Below are 19,721 nucleotides of genomic sequence, written 5' to 3' on the forward strand. Positions count from 1 at the left end.
AAAATCTCAAAGACATTGCCTGGGAAAGATTATTGTCAAGTCCACATTTTTAATATGGTTATCTTATAAACAGATGTTACCACAATTTGTATGTCACTGAAAGGGGCTGAAATGTAGCAGATTATTCAGGGGGGAAATCATACACAGTTTGGTTAAAAACTTGGGTCTACTGTCTTCACTGAGTCAAATATCATAGCAATGTACTCACAACTTTCTAAGAAGCATCATACTCCCAAAACATGCAAAGTCTAACTGATATGATTGAGAAGGAATGGGGCTAGAAAGTTAGGATGAAAATGGGGTCTCTATGGAAGGATGGAGAGTTGAAAGGGATACAACTTCAGTGAAAAGATGAGCCTTTGATGCAGTGCAGTGTCTGGCGAGGTGAATGGTATTCAGTGCCCATGAGTGCAAATAAGTTAGGGTTCTTGAAGGTTTTGGGTGAAAAGGGGGGTTCCTTGGGCAAGGTAAGCCTAAGGCTTCCTTTTGTCATGAGGTGAGCTTTTTCTCACCCACAGGAAATCTAAGTTCATTTGTTTAAATTTACCTGCTGGGCATTTCAAATCACAATCCAGTTCACAGAAACTCTAAAAGGATAAGGAAGCTGGTATTGCTAATTCATGCAGACCTGTGTAGAATTTTATAGATTAGGTGTTGAACCCTCATTGGATCCAGTCCACAGATTTGAAAAGAAGCATGCAAACTTCTTACTTGCATCCTACTCTTATCGAAAGAACAAGTTAAAATTGGAGCACAGAAGAAAAGCAGCAGAGTTTGAGGAGAAAGTGAGGGGCTTCATTTTACCTGAACACTTTCTTAGTTTCCCTGAAACTAAATTTAAAACCAGTCCATTGAGACACAAATCAAATAGAAAACTGAACTTTTCTGGAAACATGAATCTATTTCCATGTGTTTTCAATCAGAAGCATTCTTAATCCCTGTGTACAGAGGAAAGGTAGAGACGCGTGGCATTTTGCCTCATTTTCCTTTTTGTGCTGGATGCTCACTTGCAAGGATTGTGCCTGGATCAGACATGATTACACAACAGGGTGGTGTCAGTATGCCTTCTAATGTCATTTCACTGGGTCACCTCTGTCTTCTTCATTTGTCATTTTCAAATCTCTGCTAATTTTTGGAAATGCATGCTTCACAATCGTGTGATTTGTCTGCTGAACTATTTCTCCCTTGTTTCTTCTCCATAAGATACCAATTCACGCAGAGATATTGTTCAAGATCCAAGTCTCCAAATGAATGGACTGCTGAACCTTCCAACTCTCTTTTGTGGTACTATCTCAGAGGATGATGAACATCTTGCTCAAAAGCTAAGCAGTAAACTAGGTAAAAAGCCTCGTGTGCTGTTACACTCTCTCTCCTTGTAAGCTACCTCTCATTTCAACCTTAAGATCAGGTTTCTACCAGACCCATTTAAGATATAAAAAGTTCTAAAATACTGGAAGCAATACGCAGTTTAAGACAACTCAACGGATTTAAAAACTTGTGTCAGCTGTTGAGCACTCATTTGTCCTTTAAGTAGTCGAACAGAGATTTAGTTTAAGTGTTAGTTTTAGTGAGATAGCAGTCAGGACATGAAGATAGGCTGAGGGGCTCGTAGAAATTAAGAGGACACAATGAATGGAGAGGGGAGAAAGATCTTTGAGTAGCTCAGGGGATGGGGAGCATCAGTAGGGATGGGACAGATGAAGTATTGAACAAAACTGGGTGGGGGTTAATGGTGGGTTGACTAAACTGCAGATTTTCATGGAAACATGAGGTAGAAATGCCAAGGGTTTTATACATTTCAATTTGATTATATGATAATGTTGTATTCTGTCTGCTACTTCTTTGTCCAATCACCTAACCTATCCAAATCTTTCTGCAGCCTCCCTGCCTCCTCAATGCTACCTGCCTCTCCACCTATCTTTGTATTGACTGTAAACTTAGCCAGAATGCCCTCAGTTCCTTAATCTAGGTCATTAAAGTATAAAGTGAAAAGTTGTGGTCCCAACACTGACCCCTGTGGAACACCACTGGTCACTGGCTTCCATCCATTCCCTACTCTCTGCTTTCTGCCAGACAGCTAATCTTTTATCTATGCTCGCACCTTATCTCTAACACCACGGGCCCTTATCTTATTCAGCAGCCTCCTGTGCGGCACCAACTTACTTGTTATCTCCTCAAAGAATTCTAACAGATTTGTTAGGCATGACCTCCTCTTGATGAAACCGTGCTGAATTTGCCTAATTTTACCATGCACTTCCAAGTACTAAGGAATCTCATCCTTCACAACGGACTCCAAAATATTAGTAACGACTGAGGTCAGGCTAACCAGCATATAATTTCCTGTCTTTTGCCTTCCTCTCTTCTTAAACAAGGGCATTACATTAGCGATTTTTCAGTCCTCTGGAACTTCCCGACTCCAGTGATACATGAAAGATCACCTACTAAAGCCTCCATTCCCTCTTCAGCAATCTCCTTCAGAACTGTGGGATTTAGCCTATCTGGTTCGAGTGATTTATCCACTTTCAGACCTTTCAGTGTTTCCAGCACCTTCTCCTTGGTCATGGCCACCATACTCATCCCTCCCCCATGACTCTTTTGAATTTTTGGGATATTACTCATGTCTTCCACTGAGAAGACTGACACAAAATACCTATTCTGTTCCTCAGCAGTTTCTTTGTTCCCCATTACTACATCTCCAGCATCATTTTCCAGCAGCTCAATGTCTACCTTTGCCTCTCTTTTGCCCTTTATATATCTAAAAAAACCTTTTGCAATCTTTCCTAATATTATTGTCTTGCTTCTTGTCATAGTTAATCTTCACCCTCTTTATTCCTTTCTTCATTGTCCTCTGTTGGTCTTTGTAGGCTTCCCAATCCCCTGGCTTCCCACTGCCCTTCGCCACATTATATGTTTTCTCTTTTGCTTTTATGCAGTCCCTGACTTCCCTGGTCAGCCATGGTTGCCTCATCCTCCCTGTGCCATGCTTCATTTTCCTTGGGATGAATTTTTACTGTATGTCTCAAATTATTCCCAAAAACTACTGCCATTGCTGTTCCAGTCTTTCCTCCTAGGTTCCTCTCTCAGTCAATTCTGGTCAGCTCCTCCCTCATGCTTCTGTCATTGCCTTTGTTCAACTGTAATACCATTACATCTGATTCCACCTTCTCCCCTTCAAATTGCAGAGTAAACTCTATCATATTATGGTCACTGCCTCCTATGGGCTCCTTCATCTTAAGCTCCCTTATCAAGTCTGCCTCATTGCCTCATTGTCTGTTCCTTAGTGGGCTCCACCACAAGCTGCTCCAAAAAGCCACCTCATAAACATTCCACAAATTCCTTTTCTTGCAATCCACTAGTAACCTGTTTTTCAGAGTCCACCTGCATATTGAAATTCCCCACAATCACTGTAACCATGCCTTTCTTGCATGTCTTTTCTATCTCTTGGTGTATCTTATGCCCCAAACCCTGACCTCTGTTTGGAGGCTTGTAGATAACTCCTATTAAAAACCAAAAAAAGATATTTTTTTTACCTTTTGTGGTTCCTCAACTCTACCCACACAGATTCTACTTCATCTGACCCTACTTTGTTTATTGCTATTGATTTAATTTCACTTTTTAACAAGGCAACCCCACCCCTTCTGCCCATCTGACTGTCTTTTCAATAGGTTTTATATCCTTGGATATTTAGCTCCCAATCTGATCCCCTGCAGCCACATCTCTGTGATGCCCACAACATCATACCTGCCAACCTTGATCTGCACCACAAGCTCATTTACCTAATTTTGTATACTGCGTGCATTCAGATACAACACTTTCAGTCCTGTGTGGACCATCCCTTTTCTCATTGCTATTCATTTATCCAGTGTCTTTGAAGTTTGATTCCTAACCCTTTCCAAACACTCTGTGCTATTTTGTGTGCTGGGGACTTTAATAACTTCTCCTGAGTTCTCCCTTCTTTTCATATTTTTCAATGCAGTTGAATCCACTGCCACAGATGTTAACCTGCTGCTTTGCTTCACATTGGTCATTCTACTTCTTGGAGTTTTACCCTTCCTTTCACCCCAATCTCTCATTTAAAGTCTTGTACTCATCATGTACTTACCACCCTTCACTTAATGTATCTCAGGGCTTTGTGAGGAGCTGACAGGATGCGGTTCCAGTGATTCTGGTGTATACATGTCTCAACTGCAGTTAAGAGGAGCAAATAAAGACTTATGGCACAAAGAAGGCCACTCAGCCAATCACGTTCTAGACAGCCAAAATGAGCCTTTAACATTGGCCTATACAGATCTTTTCCCAGATTTCATCTAAATCTAATGGAATTGTGATCATTCCCACTGAAATACTCTCTTCCTGATATTCCTTCAAACTCTCCAGATTTGTTCCTTAAAACCAAGTCCCGAGTTGTTTCCTTTGTTGGGATTGTTATATTGTGTTAAAAAGATTTTCTTGAATGAATTTTAAGATTTCTGCATCTTTTTACGTGAAGTTATCTCAGTTAATATTAGGACAGTTGAAGCCCTTTATCTATCCTTATGTTTCTGTCTTTTTTTTAAGAATTAGAATTAGAATAAGAATCCTGACAAAGGATAAGACATACAATTAGAATCCTGACAGTGTGGAAATAGGCCCTTCAGCCCAACAAGTCCACACCGACCTTCTGAAGAGTAACTCACCCAGACCCATCCCCCTACCCTATATATACCCCCCAACTTATACTGCCATGAACACCATGGGCAAATTAGCATGGCCAACTCACCTAACATGTTTGGATTGTGGGAGGAAACGAGAGCACCCAGAGGAAACCCACACAGAGACAGGAAGAACATGCAAACCCCACACAGTTGATTACCCAAGGCTGGAATCGAACCCGGGTCCCTGGTGCTGTGAGGCAGCAGTGGTAACCACTGAGCCACTGTGCTGCCCCTGTTTTCAGGAGGTTAGGAACATAGGAATAGGAGTAGGCCATTTGCCCCTCAAGCCTCTTGCATCATTCAATGAGATTGTGGCTGATATGTGACCAAACTCCATATATCTGCCTTTGGCCCATATCCCTTAATAACTTTACTTAACAAAATTTATCTTGCATTAGAAATTAACAACTGATTCAGCATCCACCAAAGCTCTAGAAGAGTTGCCAAATATCTACCAACCTATGTGTGTAGAAGTGCTTCCTAACATCTGTCCTGAATGGTCTGACACTAATTCTCAGACAATATCCCCTAGTTGTAGAATCCCCAACCATTGGAAATAGTTTACCTTTATTTATCCTGTTTTTCCTGATAATATATTGAAGACTTTGGTCAGATCACCCCTAAGTTCTCGAGAAAACAGACCTAATTTGTGTAAACTCTCATCACAACTTAACCCATCATTTTTGTCAACCTATGCTACACTCCCTCCAAGGCTAATATATTCTTCTTAAGGTGTGGTGCCCCGATCTGCTCACGGTATTCCAAGTGGGGTCTAACCAGGGTGGGGGTAACGGGGGGCAGGTTTGTATAATTGTAGCATAATGTCTGCATGCTTGTACTCCACTCCTCTAGATATAAAGGCTAGCATTCCATTAGCTTTCTTGATTATTTCCTGCACCTGTTTATGACATATTAAAAAATCTATGCACCTGAACCCCCAAGTTCATACCATCTAGAAAGATCCCCAATGAATAACCTCACATTTGCCTACATTGAGTTCCATCTGGCACAGTTTTGCTAATTCACTTAGCCTATCAATTTCCTTTTGTAATTTTATGCCATCATGTACACTGTCTATCTTCACATTTTGGTTATCTTCACATTTATTCTTCTATCTCCATGACTATTTGTGTGTCAATAAGTTACACTCAGCAATTTGAGTGTCCTACTTTTGTTCCTCAGTTTAATTGGCATGGCCATATGGCACTGTGCTAAGATTTGAGCACTCCATCACAGCAGAACAGTAAACTTTGGGGTGATGTGGGACAGAAAAAGAAATTAATGTTATTTGTTTCATTGCCAAGTAGCTGTTCACACATTCCATGGATGAAAATATTTGCTGGCTTACCCTGCTAGCATAGTGTAGAGTAGAATCCCCAAGCTCCACATGTCACAAGCTGCATCGTATCCTTGCCTCTTGAGCACCTACAACAGAAATGTGACAAAGGTATTACTCAGCTTAAGGCTATACAATGGCTTAGAAATGAAGTCTATTTTACCATTAAGTTGGTCAAATTGTTGGGAAAACCATAATAAGGGCAGCATGGTGGGTAAGTGTTTGGCAGTACTGCCTCACAGTGCCAGAGACTTGGGTTGGATTCCAGCCTTGAGACACTGTCTGTGTGGAGTCTACATGTTCTCCCTATATCTGTGTGGGTTTTTGGCAGTTTGGTTTCCTCACACAAGATGTCCAGGTTAAGTGGATTAACCTTGTTAAATTATCTGTGGTGTCTTACTTGGTGTGCATACTTGGTGGATTAGCCATGGGAAAATTTGGGGATAGGATAGGGGGCTGGGTTTAGATGGGCTGCTCTTTGGAGGGTCGATACAGTATCAATGGGCCATATGGCCTCTTTTTGCACTATAGGGAATCTATGATTTGTCATCAGTAGGCATTAAAGAAATTTTCCCTTCCCTCACCCCTTGCTCACAAGACAGGTAGGAGAGGACTGGATGGAGAGGAAGGAGACTAAAACTATCAAATATTTGTAATGCCAATCCCAGTTGCTAAAGCTGTGTCAACTTACAATTTAACTGTGACACGTTTTGGTATAAAGTTAAAAATGACACAACAGGTATAGTCCAACAGGTTTTTTGGAAGTGCTAGCTTTTGGAGCACAGCTCCTTCATCCAGTAGCTGTGGAGCAGGATCATAAGACACAGAATTTATCGCAAAATATCATGCATGCAACTGATACCATATATTGAACAAATGTAGATTTCTGTTAAGTCTTTCATCTTTTAGAATTGATTGCAGGTTTCGGTTCATTGATATGTAAATCCCACAACTTCTTTGCTCACAAATACTGTGAAGTATTTATAATGGAGAACTCTAATAGTCCATTAAACATGAAAACATCTCTGAACTCTCAGCATTTCTTGAAGGAACATACAGCTACCCACCCCTCTCTACCCTACCAGAATCACATCTCCCTGCTCCTACCAACCCTATTCTTACCAACCCTGCACAAAATACGAGCTTATATATTCATGTTTATTTTATGGAAAGGCTTTTTAATTAACAGTTTGTGAGAAATTTATGATAATATCTTTTGATCTCTGACAGAATGGCACAGTGGCTGAGTGGTTAGCACTGCTGCCTCACAGCACTAAGGACCCAGGTTCAATTCCACCAATTTGTACATTCTCCTGTGACTGTGTTGGTTTCCTCTGGGTGCTTTGATTTCCTCCCACAGTGCAAAGATGTTTAGGTGGATTGGTCATATTAAATTGCCCACAGTATTGAGGGATGTGCAGGTTAGGTGGATTAGCCATGGGAAATGCAGGGTTACAGGGATGGGTAGGTGGGTGGATCTGGATGGGATGCTTTTTGAATGTTTGGTGTGGACTTGATGGATCAAATGGCCTGCTTCCACACAAGGATTCGATGACTACCATTTCAAGCCCTATTGTATCATGCATCATATTTGTCTTGAAATCTCTTAAGAGGTGATTAGTAATGCAGAGGACTTAAGTAAAGTGTCTAAATGAATGATTTTAAACAGAATAATACAATGCTCCCCGATGACACAGTTGGCAACTGCACTGTATGGTACTGAGCTTGATCACATAGGAATTATCCAGTCACCCTGTGCTCATATCCGTTTTGAGACAACAGAAGGTATTATTTATGAAAGTAGTTGGTGAACCTTGCTACAAATTTGAAGTAGCTTTTAGATGTCCTTCTCTGGTATAGCATCAGCAGTCTTTCCTGTAAACAAACACATATCCCTGATGATAAAGGTAATTCCTGTTACCTATTATTCATCCACGATGGCAAAACCTAAGCCTGCATAACAATGAGGCAACTTTCATATAAACAGAATGTGTTGATTTCCCTTTTGCAATCTTCTGAAAGGTAGATTGCAATTTGATCCAAATTGTTGAACTGTTTATGTTTCAGTTAAATAAATGAGGAATTATGCTTCACTAACCATGTAAGTGTGCTGAAGTATATGTATTTTGCTGAAAGTCTTTTTTTCTCTGAAACCTTGGGCATTGTGAATGCTCTTTGGAAGCAGTAAAATAAGGTGACGCATTCCTTGTTGTTAGTAATCTTTGTGAATTCCCATTTCAGTGACTTTATTCTTTATTGTAAAATATACTTTATTTATAAATTATCTATAAGTAAATACAATAGATCCCAAACAGTTCAGTCCAGACTTTACAGAAAATAGAGAGGAATTTTGAAATTCCTCATTGGAGCTTCAATCTAGTTGCAACAAAAAGGCATTTTCTAAACATGAAAGGAAACTATTAACATTCCCATGAAGGTTACAAAGGTATTTTGAGTAAACTCATCGATATACCTTTATTCTAAAACTACAGTAGATGTCTGAAACAACTGACTTTATTTCATTAGCTTTAAATAGTAACATACGACATGTATCTAAATGCTTTCCAAAGAAAATGCTTCAAAATCCCAAAATGCAATGCAGTGAATATAGATTGGCACCTTTGTGTTTAAAATATCTAAAAGGCAATTATTTTTGTTTTTCAGTCATGCTATGGAGTATCTATTTTTGTAAGCATAAAAATGTTGCAAACTAGACTCATTATCCTGGGTACTTACCCAAAAGTGCAAGGAGCTAACTCCCACAGATTAATAAGTAATGTGTTCCAGACAGAAAAAAAACTGATGGTGCTGTTTATGCAAATAATACCTTAGTAGGATTAAAAACGTTATTATTATTCTGATCAATTCACTTCAATACATCAATATATTCAAGAATATATTGGAAATATTAACACCACCTGACAAAATGGCATTGGAAACAAGCATCAGTTTACAATATTGATGAATTCTGTTAAGCACCAGCAAAACACCATAAGGAATTGTAAAGCTTCTTACCTCAGGTGCAACAAAGTTGGCAGTATAACATGGAGTCATTAGAAGGCCATTCTCAGCTCGGAGTTGCTTGGCAAAACCAAAGTCACAAATTCTAATTGATTCTGGATTTCCTGATTCATCCACATACAAAATGTTACTCGGCTTCAGATCTCGATGAACAACCTACAGGAATGAGAAAACAGCACTGAATCATCAACTATAAATCACAAATGATCCATCTGCACCCGGTGAGTTTGTGATGACTGCTGCCAGTGAGTTTCTTGTTTGCTGGGATTGCTGGATTCTACAATGATGTTTAATGCTGGGTATTCCAGTGCAGAGTCTGCGGCCAATAATTTATACCTTCAGTGGGCAATAATCCAGCAGTATAGGTTGTCTGCCTCATACGGAAACTTCCCAGGCAGTGAAAATGACAATTACTCTCTCCATGCTATCATCAAGCTCTTTCAAGAGAAGTGATCTATCACTATTTGTTTAAAATAATGTACAGAAGAATTTTCTATCAATTCATTAACCAGAAAATAACACACAGAAGAAATTCAGTTGCAAAGGAAATTCTACCCACATACTTATTATGGTACTTATCAGGATAAAGGATGTCAATTCCAGAGAGCCAAATACTTTTCATTTTTAGCACCACGTATCAGCATCAAGTAGGCCCAGGTCAAGTACTGCAGAGTATGAGTAAGATAACAGAATGAATTAGACATAGAATGATTTCTTGCCTGGCTTACTCCTCAACTAACACTGAAGTAACACTGATATAGCACTGTGAAATTTTCAGTATTCACCATAGCACATTCCTGACTACTTCTGGCTGAATGTGGATTGAAATTGCCCATATTCATTTCAGACAGGAGCTTTGCAGGCATCTGGAGAGCACAGAATGAATGGAAAGATGCTTAACAGTTTCTAAACTAAGCCAAGGGAGAAAAAAAATCTTTCATTTATATAACACCCTTCACAATTTTAGGATATCACAAATCACTTTGTAGTGAATGTAGTCACTGCTGTAATTGAGGAAAGTCAACAATGAATTTTACACTCAGCAAATTCCCAAAGACTCTATGGTAATGACCAGACATGGCAGATGAGAGTTAAATGACAGAATGGTACTCCATTGTGCTGAAATGCCAGTTTAGATTTTGTGTTCAACTTAATTTCATACCATATGGCTCACAGGCAAGTGCTGACACTGAGCTACAGGAGAGAGCATAAACCCATAACATCTGGTTGCTTGAAATATGTTGCATGTTGAAAGGAACTTTAATGGCCATGGGGTTTTTAGCAGGACCCAATGGCTTCAGTTAATTTCTCAAATGCCTGCAGCAAGATGAGAGCAAGAGAATTTTAATCACCAAACTTTCATTAGCATTCTGAGCAGGAAGCCTTGGGAAAACACATATGGCACGTACTGGCTACGGGTTAAGGGATCAGAAGTGGCTCCAGGGACTGTTGAGCTGGAAAACGACGGTACAAGAAGGCCAGGAGGAATCTGGGCAAGAGGCAGTTTAAACAATCCAGAGTCCTCTCTTCAAAAAGACAGCAAGATCATGTAGGAGGGCATCTACAGTTTTCTTGTTTCCTTCATGTTAGCCTAAACCTGACAAGAAAAAGGAGGGCCTCAGGGCAAAGTTAACATCCCTATTAGGGCTTGGTTACTTAATTTGACCTCAATTCATTTATGTGGATTAAGATTATGTTGGCTATTGTCACATAGATATACAACATGTAAACAGACCCTTCTGTCCAACTCATGCTGACCAGATATCCTAAATTAATCTAGTTCCACTTGCCAGCATTTAGCCCATATCCCTCTAAACCCTTCCTTTTCATGTACCAATCCAGATGCCTTTTAAATTCCATACACACACCACCCTCTGCATGAAAATCTTTCTCCTCTAACCTTAACCCCATGCCCTCTAGTTTTGGACTTTGCTACCCTGGAGAAAAGACCTCGGCTATTCACCCTATCTATGCGTGTCATGATTTTATGAACCTCTGTAAGTTCACTCCTCAGCCTCCAACATTCCAGGGAAAATAACCCCAAACTATTCAGCCTCTCTCTATAGCTCAAATCATCCAAACCTGGAAACATCCTTGTAAATCTTTGCTGAACTCTTTCAAGTTTCACAACATCTTTCCTATAGCAGGGGGACCAGAACTGAATGCAGTATTCCAAAAGTGACCTAACCAATTTCCTGTACAGCCTCAATATGACCTCACAACTCCTATACTTAATGTCCTAATCAATAAAGGAAAGCATACCAAATTTCTTTTTCACTATCCTGTCTACCTGAGACTCCACTTTCAAGGATCTATGAACCTGCTCTCCAAAGTCTCTTTGTTCAGTAACACTCCCCAGGACCTTACCACTAAGTGTATAATCCCTACCCTGATTTGCCTTTCCAAAATGCAGCACTTCACATTTATCAAAATTAAACACTAACTGCCACTCCTCGGCCCATCAGATCAAGGTCCTGTTGTTCTCTGAGATAATCTTCTTGGTTGTCCACTATACCAACAATTTTGGTATCATCTGTAAACTTATTAACCATTACTCCAATGTTCACATCCAAGTAATTTATATAAATGTCAAAAAGCAGCGGACCCAGCACCAATCCTTGTGGCACACTGCTGGTCACAGGCCACCAGTCTGAAAAGCAAACTCCACCACCACCCTTTATCTTCTACCTTCAAGCCAGTTCTGTAACCAAATGACTAGTTTTCCCTGTATTCCATGTGATCTAACTTTGCTAATCTGGAGAAAGTGAGGACTGCAGATGCTGGAGATCAGAGTTGAGAATGTGGTGCTGGAAAAGCACAGCAGGTCAGGCAGCATCTGAGGAGCAGGAGAATCGACGTTTCTGGGACCCTGTTGAACATCTTAGTTAAGTCCATATAAATCACATACATAATTCTGAAGTCATCAATCCTCTTTGTTACTTTTTCAAAAGTCGCAATTAAGTTAGTGAGACACAATTTCCCATGCACAAAGCCATGTTGACTATTCATAATCAGTCCTTGCCTTTCCAAACACATGTATATCCAGTCTATCAGAATTCCCTTCATCAACTTGCCCACCACCAATGTCAGGCTTGCTGGTCTAGACTTCCCTGGCTTTTCCAAACCATCTGTCTTAAATAGTGGCACCACATTAGCCAACCTCCAAGGTCCGGCAACTCACCTGCCGCTATTGATAATACAAATATCTCAGCCAGAGGCCCAGCAATCATTCCCCCAGCATCCCACAAACTTCTACAGAGACCTGATCAGGTATTGGAGATTTATCCATCTTTATACATTTTAAGATGTCTAGTACCTCTTCCTCTGTAATATGGACATTTTTCAAGTTGCTGTTATTTATTTCCCCAAGATGTCTAGCTTCCACCTCCTTCTCTACAGTAAATACAAATGTAAAATACTCATTTAGTATATCCTCCATATCCTGCAGTCCATGCATAGGCTGCCTTGCTGATCTTTAAAAGGCCCTATTCTCTCCCTAGTTACCCTTTTGTCCTCAATGTATTTGTTGAATCCTTCCAGATTTTTCTTAATCCTATTTGCCAAAGTTATCTCATGCCCTTTTTTGTCCTCCTGATTTCCTCAAGTATACTTCTACTCTTCTAGGGATTCACTTAAATTGTCTCTACCTGACACACGCTTCCTTCTTTTTCTTGACCAGAACCTCAAGTTCTCTAGTCATTCAGCATTCCCTACATTTGCTCTGCCTTGCCCTTCATCGTAACAGGAACATAATGTCTCTGGACTTTTGTTATTTCATTTTTGAAGGCCTCTCATTTTCCAGTCATCCCTTTGCCTGCAAATATCCACCCCCACACAACCTTTGAAAGTTCTTGCCTAATGTTGTCAAAATTGTCCTTCCTCCAATTTAGAACATTAACTTTTAGATCTGGACTATCCTTTTCCATCATTATTTTGAAATAAATAGAATTTTTATCACTGGCCCTAGAGTGCTCCCCCACTGCCACATCCGTCACCTATTATCTCCCAAGAATAGATACATCCACATACTGAATCAGAAAATGTTCTTGCACACACTTAACAAATTCCTCTCCATCTAAACCCTTAACGCAATGGCAGTCCCAGTCTATGTTTGGAAAGTTAAAATCCCCTATCATTACCATCCTATTATTTTTATAGGTAACTGAGATCTCCTTATAAATTTGCTTCTCAATTTCCCAATGACTATTTGGATGTCTACAGTACAATCCCAATAAGGTGATCATCCCTTTCTTATTTCTCAGTACCATTTAAATAACTTCCCTGTCCCTGGACATACTCCCAGGAATATCCTCCCTCAGTACAGCTGTAATGTTATCTCTCAACAAAAACGTCACTCCACCTCCTTTCTTGCCCCCCTTTCTATCCTTCCTGCAGCATCTGGGACATTAAGGTGTCAGTCCTGTCCATTCCCAAGCCACATCTTTGTAATAGCCATGATATCCCAGCCCCATGTCCCCAACCATTCCTGAATTCATCTGCCATACCTGTTAGGCCTCTTGCACTGAAATAAATGCAGTTTAGTTTATCAGTTCTACCTTGTTCACTGCTTTGTTCCTGCCTGACTTGACTGTTTGACTTGCTCCTTTTCCCAACTGCACCAGCCTCAGACTGATCTCTTTTCTCACTATCTCCCTGGGTCTCCCCAATCCCCCTTACTAATTTAAATCCTATCGAGCAGCTCTAGCAAACTTCTCCACGAGTATACAGTCGGTTCTACTATAACACGCGTTTCTCCAATGTGAATTGGCGTTAACGCAATTGAAGAATTTAGACTATTATTTATAGAAGGCAAACTTTCCTTACCTCTATTGGCTGTAATATGATTCCAGCGCCATTGGTTTAAAGGGCGCATCTATTGTGTATTTTTTAAATAATGCGACACTGCATGATAACGGAACTATCGTGTTAAATCAGAACTGATTGTATTAATCAACTTCTGATTCTGGTGCAATCCACTCTTCTAGCCAGGAGTGATTCCAATGATCCAAAAATGTAATCCTTCTCTCCTGCACCAGTTCCTCAGCCACGCATTCATCTGCTATATCCTCTTATTGCTACTCTCACTAGCTTGTGGCACCCGGAGTAACCCAGATATTACTACCCTCCAGGACCTGTTTTAAATTCCTGCCTAATTTCCTACGCTCTGTCCTCAGAACCTTGTCCTTTTCTTATGTTGTTAGTTCCAATGTGCACAACAACTGGTTGCTGGTCCTTCTCCCCTTTGAGAATATTCTGCACCTCTCCGAAATATCCTTGATCCTGGCACCAGAGAGGCAACACATCATTCTGATATCTCAAACTGTAGGATTCAAGGGTTGTTCTGGAGCACGTGTATATGGAGCTAGATTATGACATTGTCAGGCAGATGGGAATGAGAGGGCACTGGCTCTGATCTTATTTAGTAGTTCTGTAAATGTAAATGTACACTTAGAAGGATCTCTACCTCTCCCTCTAATGAGCTCTCTTACAAGAGCAAGATATGCTAGATCTTCCAAGGCAATTCAAAACGAGCAATAATTTGTGAGCAGCAGCAAATCCAACAAAAACAAATGCTGGCAAGAAGTGACTAATCAGACCCAGAATAGCCTCATAAAATAGTTGGAAAAGGCCTAAATATCCAGCAGCAGAAGCAGAGAGCAATGGGCGAAGGACTTCGAGACCAAGTAAGTAATCAGGGTAGAGGTGGGTAATCATGAAGGCAAAAGTGAGGACTGTAGATGCTGGAGAAAGTGGTGCTGGAAAAGCACAGCAGGTCAGACAGCATCCGAGGAGTAGGAGAAGGGCAAAAGTCCTTTATCAGTAATGAGGCTGCGAATCGAAGGGGTGGTGAGATAATCATGAAGGCAGCCAAGTACTTAGCACAGAGAGCAGTGTGAGAAATGGGAAGCTTGGCTCATGGTGAGCAGTGGACTCCATTCTAGCTTTCCAAGTCATGTTCCACAAAGTACAGGCCTCAAACAGCCAGGCAACAAAAACTGGACAAAGTGCTTTTCATGATATCGGGATGCTTTGGGCCCAGCAAATAGAAAGAACAAGAATCAAATCATTACTTTTTTGTATATTGTTGATAGTACTGCAGATGATATTCTGTGAATGGGGAGACATCCTCTTATGAGGATATCATTGAAGCCTTTGTGTATTTTAGATTTCATCAAAACATTAAATTCCATCTCCCATTACAAAGACAGGGTGAAAGAATCAGTTTATTTATAAATGATCTCCAGTTGACAATTGTGAGCAATAAAAGGATGATTTTATAAGATGATTTAATAATATTCATCTATGCTTTGGAAGAAGTTCTGCATGACTTTCTACAACCTATTCCTGAAGAAGGGCCTGTGCCCGAAACGTCGAATCTCCTGTTCCCTGGATGCTGCCTGACCTGCTGTGCTGTTCCAGCAATAAAGTTTCAACTTTCTACAACTTATAAACATCACAAAAAGGGCAAAGGCAAATTAGAAAGAAAACTAGTATATCAGTACTCTAGTATATCAGGTGTACCCGAGAACTCTGTGGGAAGCTAGAGAAGTGATTGCTGGGCCTCTTGCTTTGATATTTATATCATCAATAGTCACAGGTGAAGTGCCAGAAGACTGGAGGTTGGCAAACGTGGTGCCACTGTTTAAGAAGGGTGGTAAGGACAAGCCAGGGAACTATAGACTGCTGAGCCTGACCTCGGTGGTGGGCAAGTTGTTGGAGGGAATCCTGAGGGACAAGATGCACATGTATTTGGAAAGGCAAGGACTGATTCGGGCTAGTCAACATGGCTTTGTGCGTGGGAAATCATGGCTCAAAAACTTGATTGAGTTTTTTGAAGAAGTAACAAAGAAGATTGATGAGGGCAGAGCAGTAGAAGTGATCTATATGGACTTCAGTAAGGCATTCGACAAGGTTCCCCATGGGAGACTGATTAGCAAGGTTAGATCTCATGGATTACAGGGAGAACTAGCCATTTGGATACAGAACTGTCTCAAAGGTAGAAGACAGAGGGTGGTGGTGGAGGGTTGTTTTTCAGACTGGAGGACTGTGACCAGTGGAGTGCCACAAGGATCAGTGCTGGACCCTCTTCTTTTTCTCATTTACATAAATGATTTGGATGTGAGCATAAGAGGTACAGTTAGTAAGTTTGCAGATGACACCAAAATTGGAGGTGTAGTGGACAGCGAAGAGGGTTACCTCAGATTACAACAGGATCTGGACCAGGTGGATCAATGGGCTCAGAAGTGGCAGATGGAATTTAATTCAGATAAATGCGAGGTGCTGCATTTTGGGAAAGCAAACCTTAGCAGGACTTATACACTTAATGGTAAGGTCCGAGGGAGTTTTGCTGAACAAAGAGACCTTGGAGTGCAGGTTCATAGCTCCTTAAAAGTGGAGTCACAGGTAGACAGGATAGTGAAGAAGGCATTTGGTATGCTTTCCTTTATTGGTCAGAGTATTGAATACAGGCGTTGGGAGGTCATGTTGCGGCTGTACAGGACTTTGGTTAGGCTACTGTTGGAATATTGTGTGCAATTCTGGTCTCCTTCCTATCGGAAAGATGTTGTGAAACTTGAAAAGGTTCAGAAAAGATTTACAAGGATGTTGCCAGGGTTGGAGGATTTGAGCTACAGGGAGAGGCTGAACAGGCTGGGGCTGTTTTCCCTGGAGCATCGGAGGCTGAGGGGTGACCTTATAGAGGTTTACAAAATTGTGAGGGGCATGGATAGGATAGACAAAGTCTTTTCCCTGGGTTGGGGGAGTCCAGAACTAGAGGGCATAGGTATAGGGTGAGAGGGGAAAGATATAAAAAAGACCTAAGGGGCAACTTTTCCACGCAGAGGGTGATACATGTATGGAATGAGCTGCCAGAGGATGTGGTGAAGGCTGGTACAATTACAACATTTAAGAGGCATTTGGATTGGTATATGAATAGGAAGGGTTTGGAGGGATATGGGCCGGGTGCTGGCAGGTGGGACTAGATTGGGTTGGGATATCTGGTCAGCATGGACGGGTTGGAGCGAAAGATCTGTTTCCATGCTGTACATCCCTATGACTCTATAAAATATAAAAATGGATAGCAAACATCTGTAAGTACACAAAAGGGAAGAAAATAGGGAAAGTGAATGTTAGTCCCTTGCAGGAAAAGATTAGGAAATTAATAATGGGGGACACAGAAATGGCAGAGTTATTAAATCAATATTTTGCTTCAGTTTTCACAGTGGAGAACATTAGCAACATCGCAACAGTAACAGGTAATACAGAGGGTTCTAGAAAGAACGGAACCTGGGAAAATTGTCATCACTAGGGACTATTGGGAGTGAAGGCAGACAGGTCCTTAGGGCCCTATCACCTACATCTCAGGGACTGAAAGGAACTGGCAGCAGAGTTACAATGTTCCAAAATTACCTGGATGAGAGAAAGATTCTAGTGAATTGGAAAAATGCTATTACAACACCTTTATTCAAAAATAAGGGGCGGCAGAAAATAGGAAACCACAGACCAGTTAGTTTAACATGTGTAATTGGGAAATTATTAGAATTCATTATTAAAGAAGTAAATTGAGTGGTCTGCGGGAGATCTCCAAAGTCGCCTGTTTGACCACAAAGGGGGGAGTGAAGTGGGAGATGGCACGGGGCAGGGTGACACTAGGCACATGGACACACCAGATTGCCGCTGAGCCATAAATTGGCCACTTGACACACAAAATGGCCACCAGACCACAATATGGAAAGAGACAACAGAGCAAACACAGATACTGCCTGGGACCACCTGGTTGCCAGCACAACGCACTCACAACCTAATTGATTAGCTTAATGTTGTGGTTCTGTTCGCCGAGCTGGAAATTTTTGTTGCAAACGTTTCGTCACCTGTCTAGGTGACATCCTCAGTGCTTGGGAGCCTCCTGTGAAGCGCTTCTGTGGTGTTTCCTCCGGCATTTAAAGTGGCCTGTCCCTGCCGCTTCCGGTTGTCTGTTTCAGCTGTCTGCTGTAGTGGCAGGTATATTGGGTCCAGGTCGATGTGTTTGTTGATGGAGTTTGTGGATGAGTGCCATGCTTCTAGGAATTCCCTGGCTGTTCTTTGTTTGGCTTGCCCTATAATGGTAGTGTTGTCCCAGTCAAATTCATGTTGCTTGTCGTCTGCGTGTGTGGCTACTAAGGATAGCTGGTCGTGGCGTTTCGTGGCTAGTTGATGTTCATGGATGCGGATCGTTAGCTGTCTTCCTGTTTGTCCTATATAGTGTTTTGTGCAGTCCTTGCATGGAATTTTGTACACTACATTAGTTTTGCTCATGCTGGGTATCGGGTCCTTCGTTCTGGTGAGTTGTTGTCTGAGAGTGGCTGTTGGTTTGTGTGCTGTTATAAGTCCTAGTGGTCGCAGTAGTCTGGCTGTCAGTTCTGAAATGCTCCTGATGTATGGTAGTGTGGCTAGTCCTTTGGGTTGCGGCATGTCCTCGTTCCGTTGTCTTTCTCTTAGGCATCTGTTGATGAAATTGTGGGGGTATCCGTTTTTGGCGAATACCTTGTACAGGTGTTTCTCTTCCTCTTTTTGCAGTTCTGGTGTGCTGCAGTGTGTTGTGGCCCTTTTGAATAGTGTCTTGATGCAACTTCGTTTGTGTGTGTTGGGGTGGTTGCTTTCATAATTCTGGACTTGGTCTGTGTGTGTGGCTTTCCTGTATACCTTTGTGGTGAATTCTCCGTTAGGTGTTCTCTGTACCATCACGTCTAGGAATGGGAGTTGGTTATCCTTTTCTTCTTCTCTCGTGAATCGGATTCCTGTTAGTGTGGCGTTGATGATCCGGTGTGTTTTCTCTATTTCTGTGTTTTTAAGGAAAGGTATACAGGAAAGCCACACACACAGACCAAGTCCTGAACTATGAAAGCATTCACCCCAACACACACAAACAAAGTTGCATCAAGACACTATTCAAAAGGGCCACAACACACTGCAGCACACCAGAACTGCAAAAAGAGGAAGAGGAACACCTGTACAAGGTATTTGCCAAAAACGGATACCCCCGCAATTTCATCAACAGATGCCTAAGAGAAAGACAACGGAAAGAGGACATGCCGCAACCCAAAGGACTAGCCACACTACCATACATCAGGAGCATTTCAGAACTGACAGCCAGACTACTGCGACCACTAGGACTTATAACAGCACACAAACCAACAGCTACTCTCAGACAACAACTCACCAGAACGAAGGACCCAATACCCAGCAAGAGCAAAACTAATGTAGTGTACAAAATTCCATGCAAGGACTGCACAAAACACTACATAGGACAAACAGGAAGACAGCTAACGATCCGCATCCATGAACATCAACTAGCCACGAAACGCCACGACCAGCTATCCTTAGTAGCCACACACGCAGACGACAAGCAACATGAATTTGACTGGGACAACACTACCTTTATAGGGCAAGCCAAACTAAGAACAGCCAGGGAATTCCTAGAAGCATGGCACTCATCCACAAACTCCATCAACAAACACATCAACCTGGACCCAATATACGGGCCACTACAGCCGACAGCTGAAACTGACAACCGGAAGCGGCAGGGACAGGCCACTATAAATGCCGGAGGAAACACCACAGAAGCGCTTCACAGGAGGCTCCCAAGCACTGAGGATGTCACCTAGACAGGGGTCGAAACGTTTGCAACAAAA

General features: G+C 41.5%; 1 protein-coding gene across 5 annotated transcripts in view; it reads right to left on the reverse strand.

Annotated features, from left to right (window-relative positions):
* LOC122552908 (ribosomal protein S6 kinase alpha-2) overlaps positions 1–19,721 on the reverse strand; it is a 438,338-nt gene that overhangs the window by 12,504 nt on the left and 406,113 nt on the right. For all 5 annotated transcript variants that reach the window (XM_043696114.2, XM_043696123.2, XM_087991443.1 and 2 more), the window contains 2 exons: positions 9,046–9,207; positions 6,043–6,119 (listed from right to left, as the gene is read on the reverse strand). In XM_043696114.2, the coding sequence (XP_043552049.1) occupies positions 6,043–6,119; positions 9,046–9,207 (239 nt within the window). The remainder of the gene's footprint in view (positions 1–6,042; positions 6,120–9,045; positions 9,208–19,721) is intronic.

The sequence above is a fragment of the Chiloscyllium plagiosum genome, unplaced genomic scaffold (genome assembly GCF_037043375.1).
Source record: "Chiloscyllium plagiosum isolate Xiang-an unplaced genomic scaffold, Cpla_swu_hap1 HiC_scaffold_10, whole genome shotgun sequence".
Taxonomy (NCBI): Eukaryota; Metazoa; Chordata; class Chondrichthyes; order Orectolobiformes; family Hemiscylliidae; genus Chiloscyllium; species Chiloscyllium plagiosum.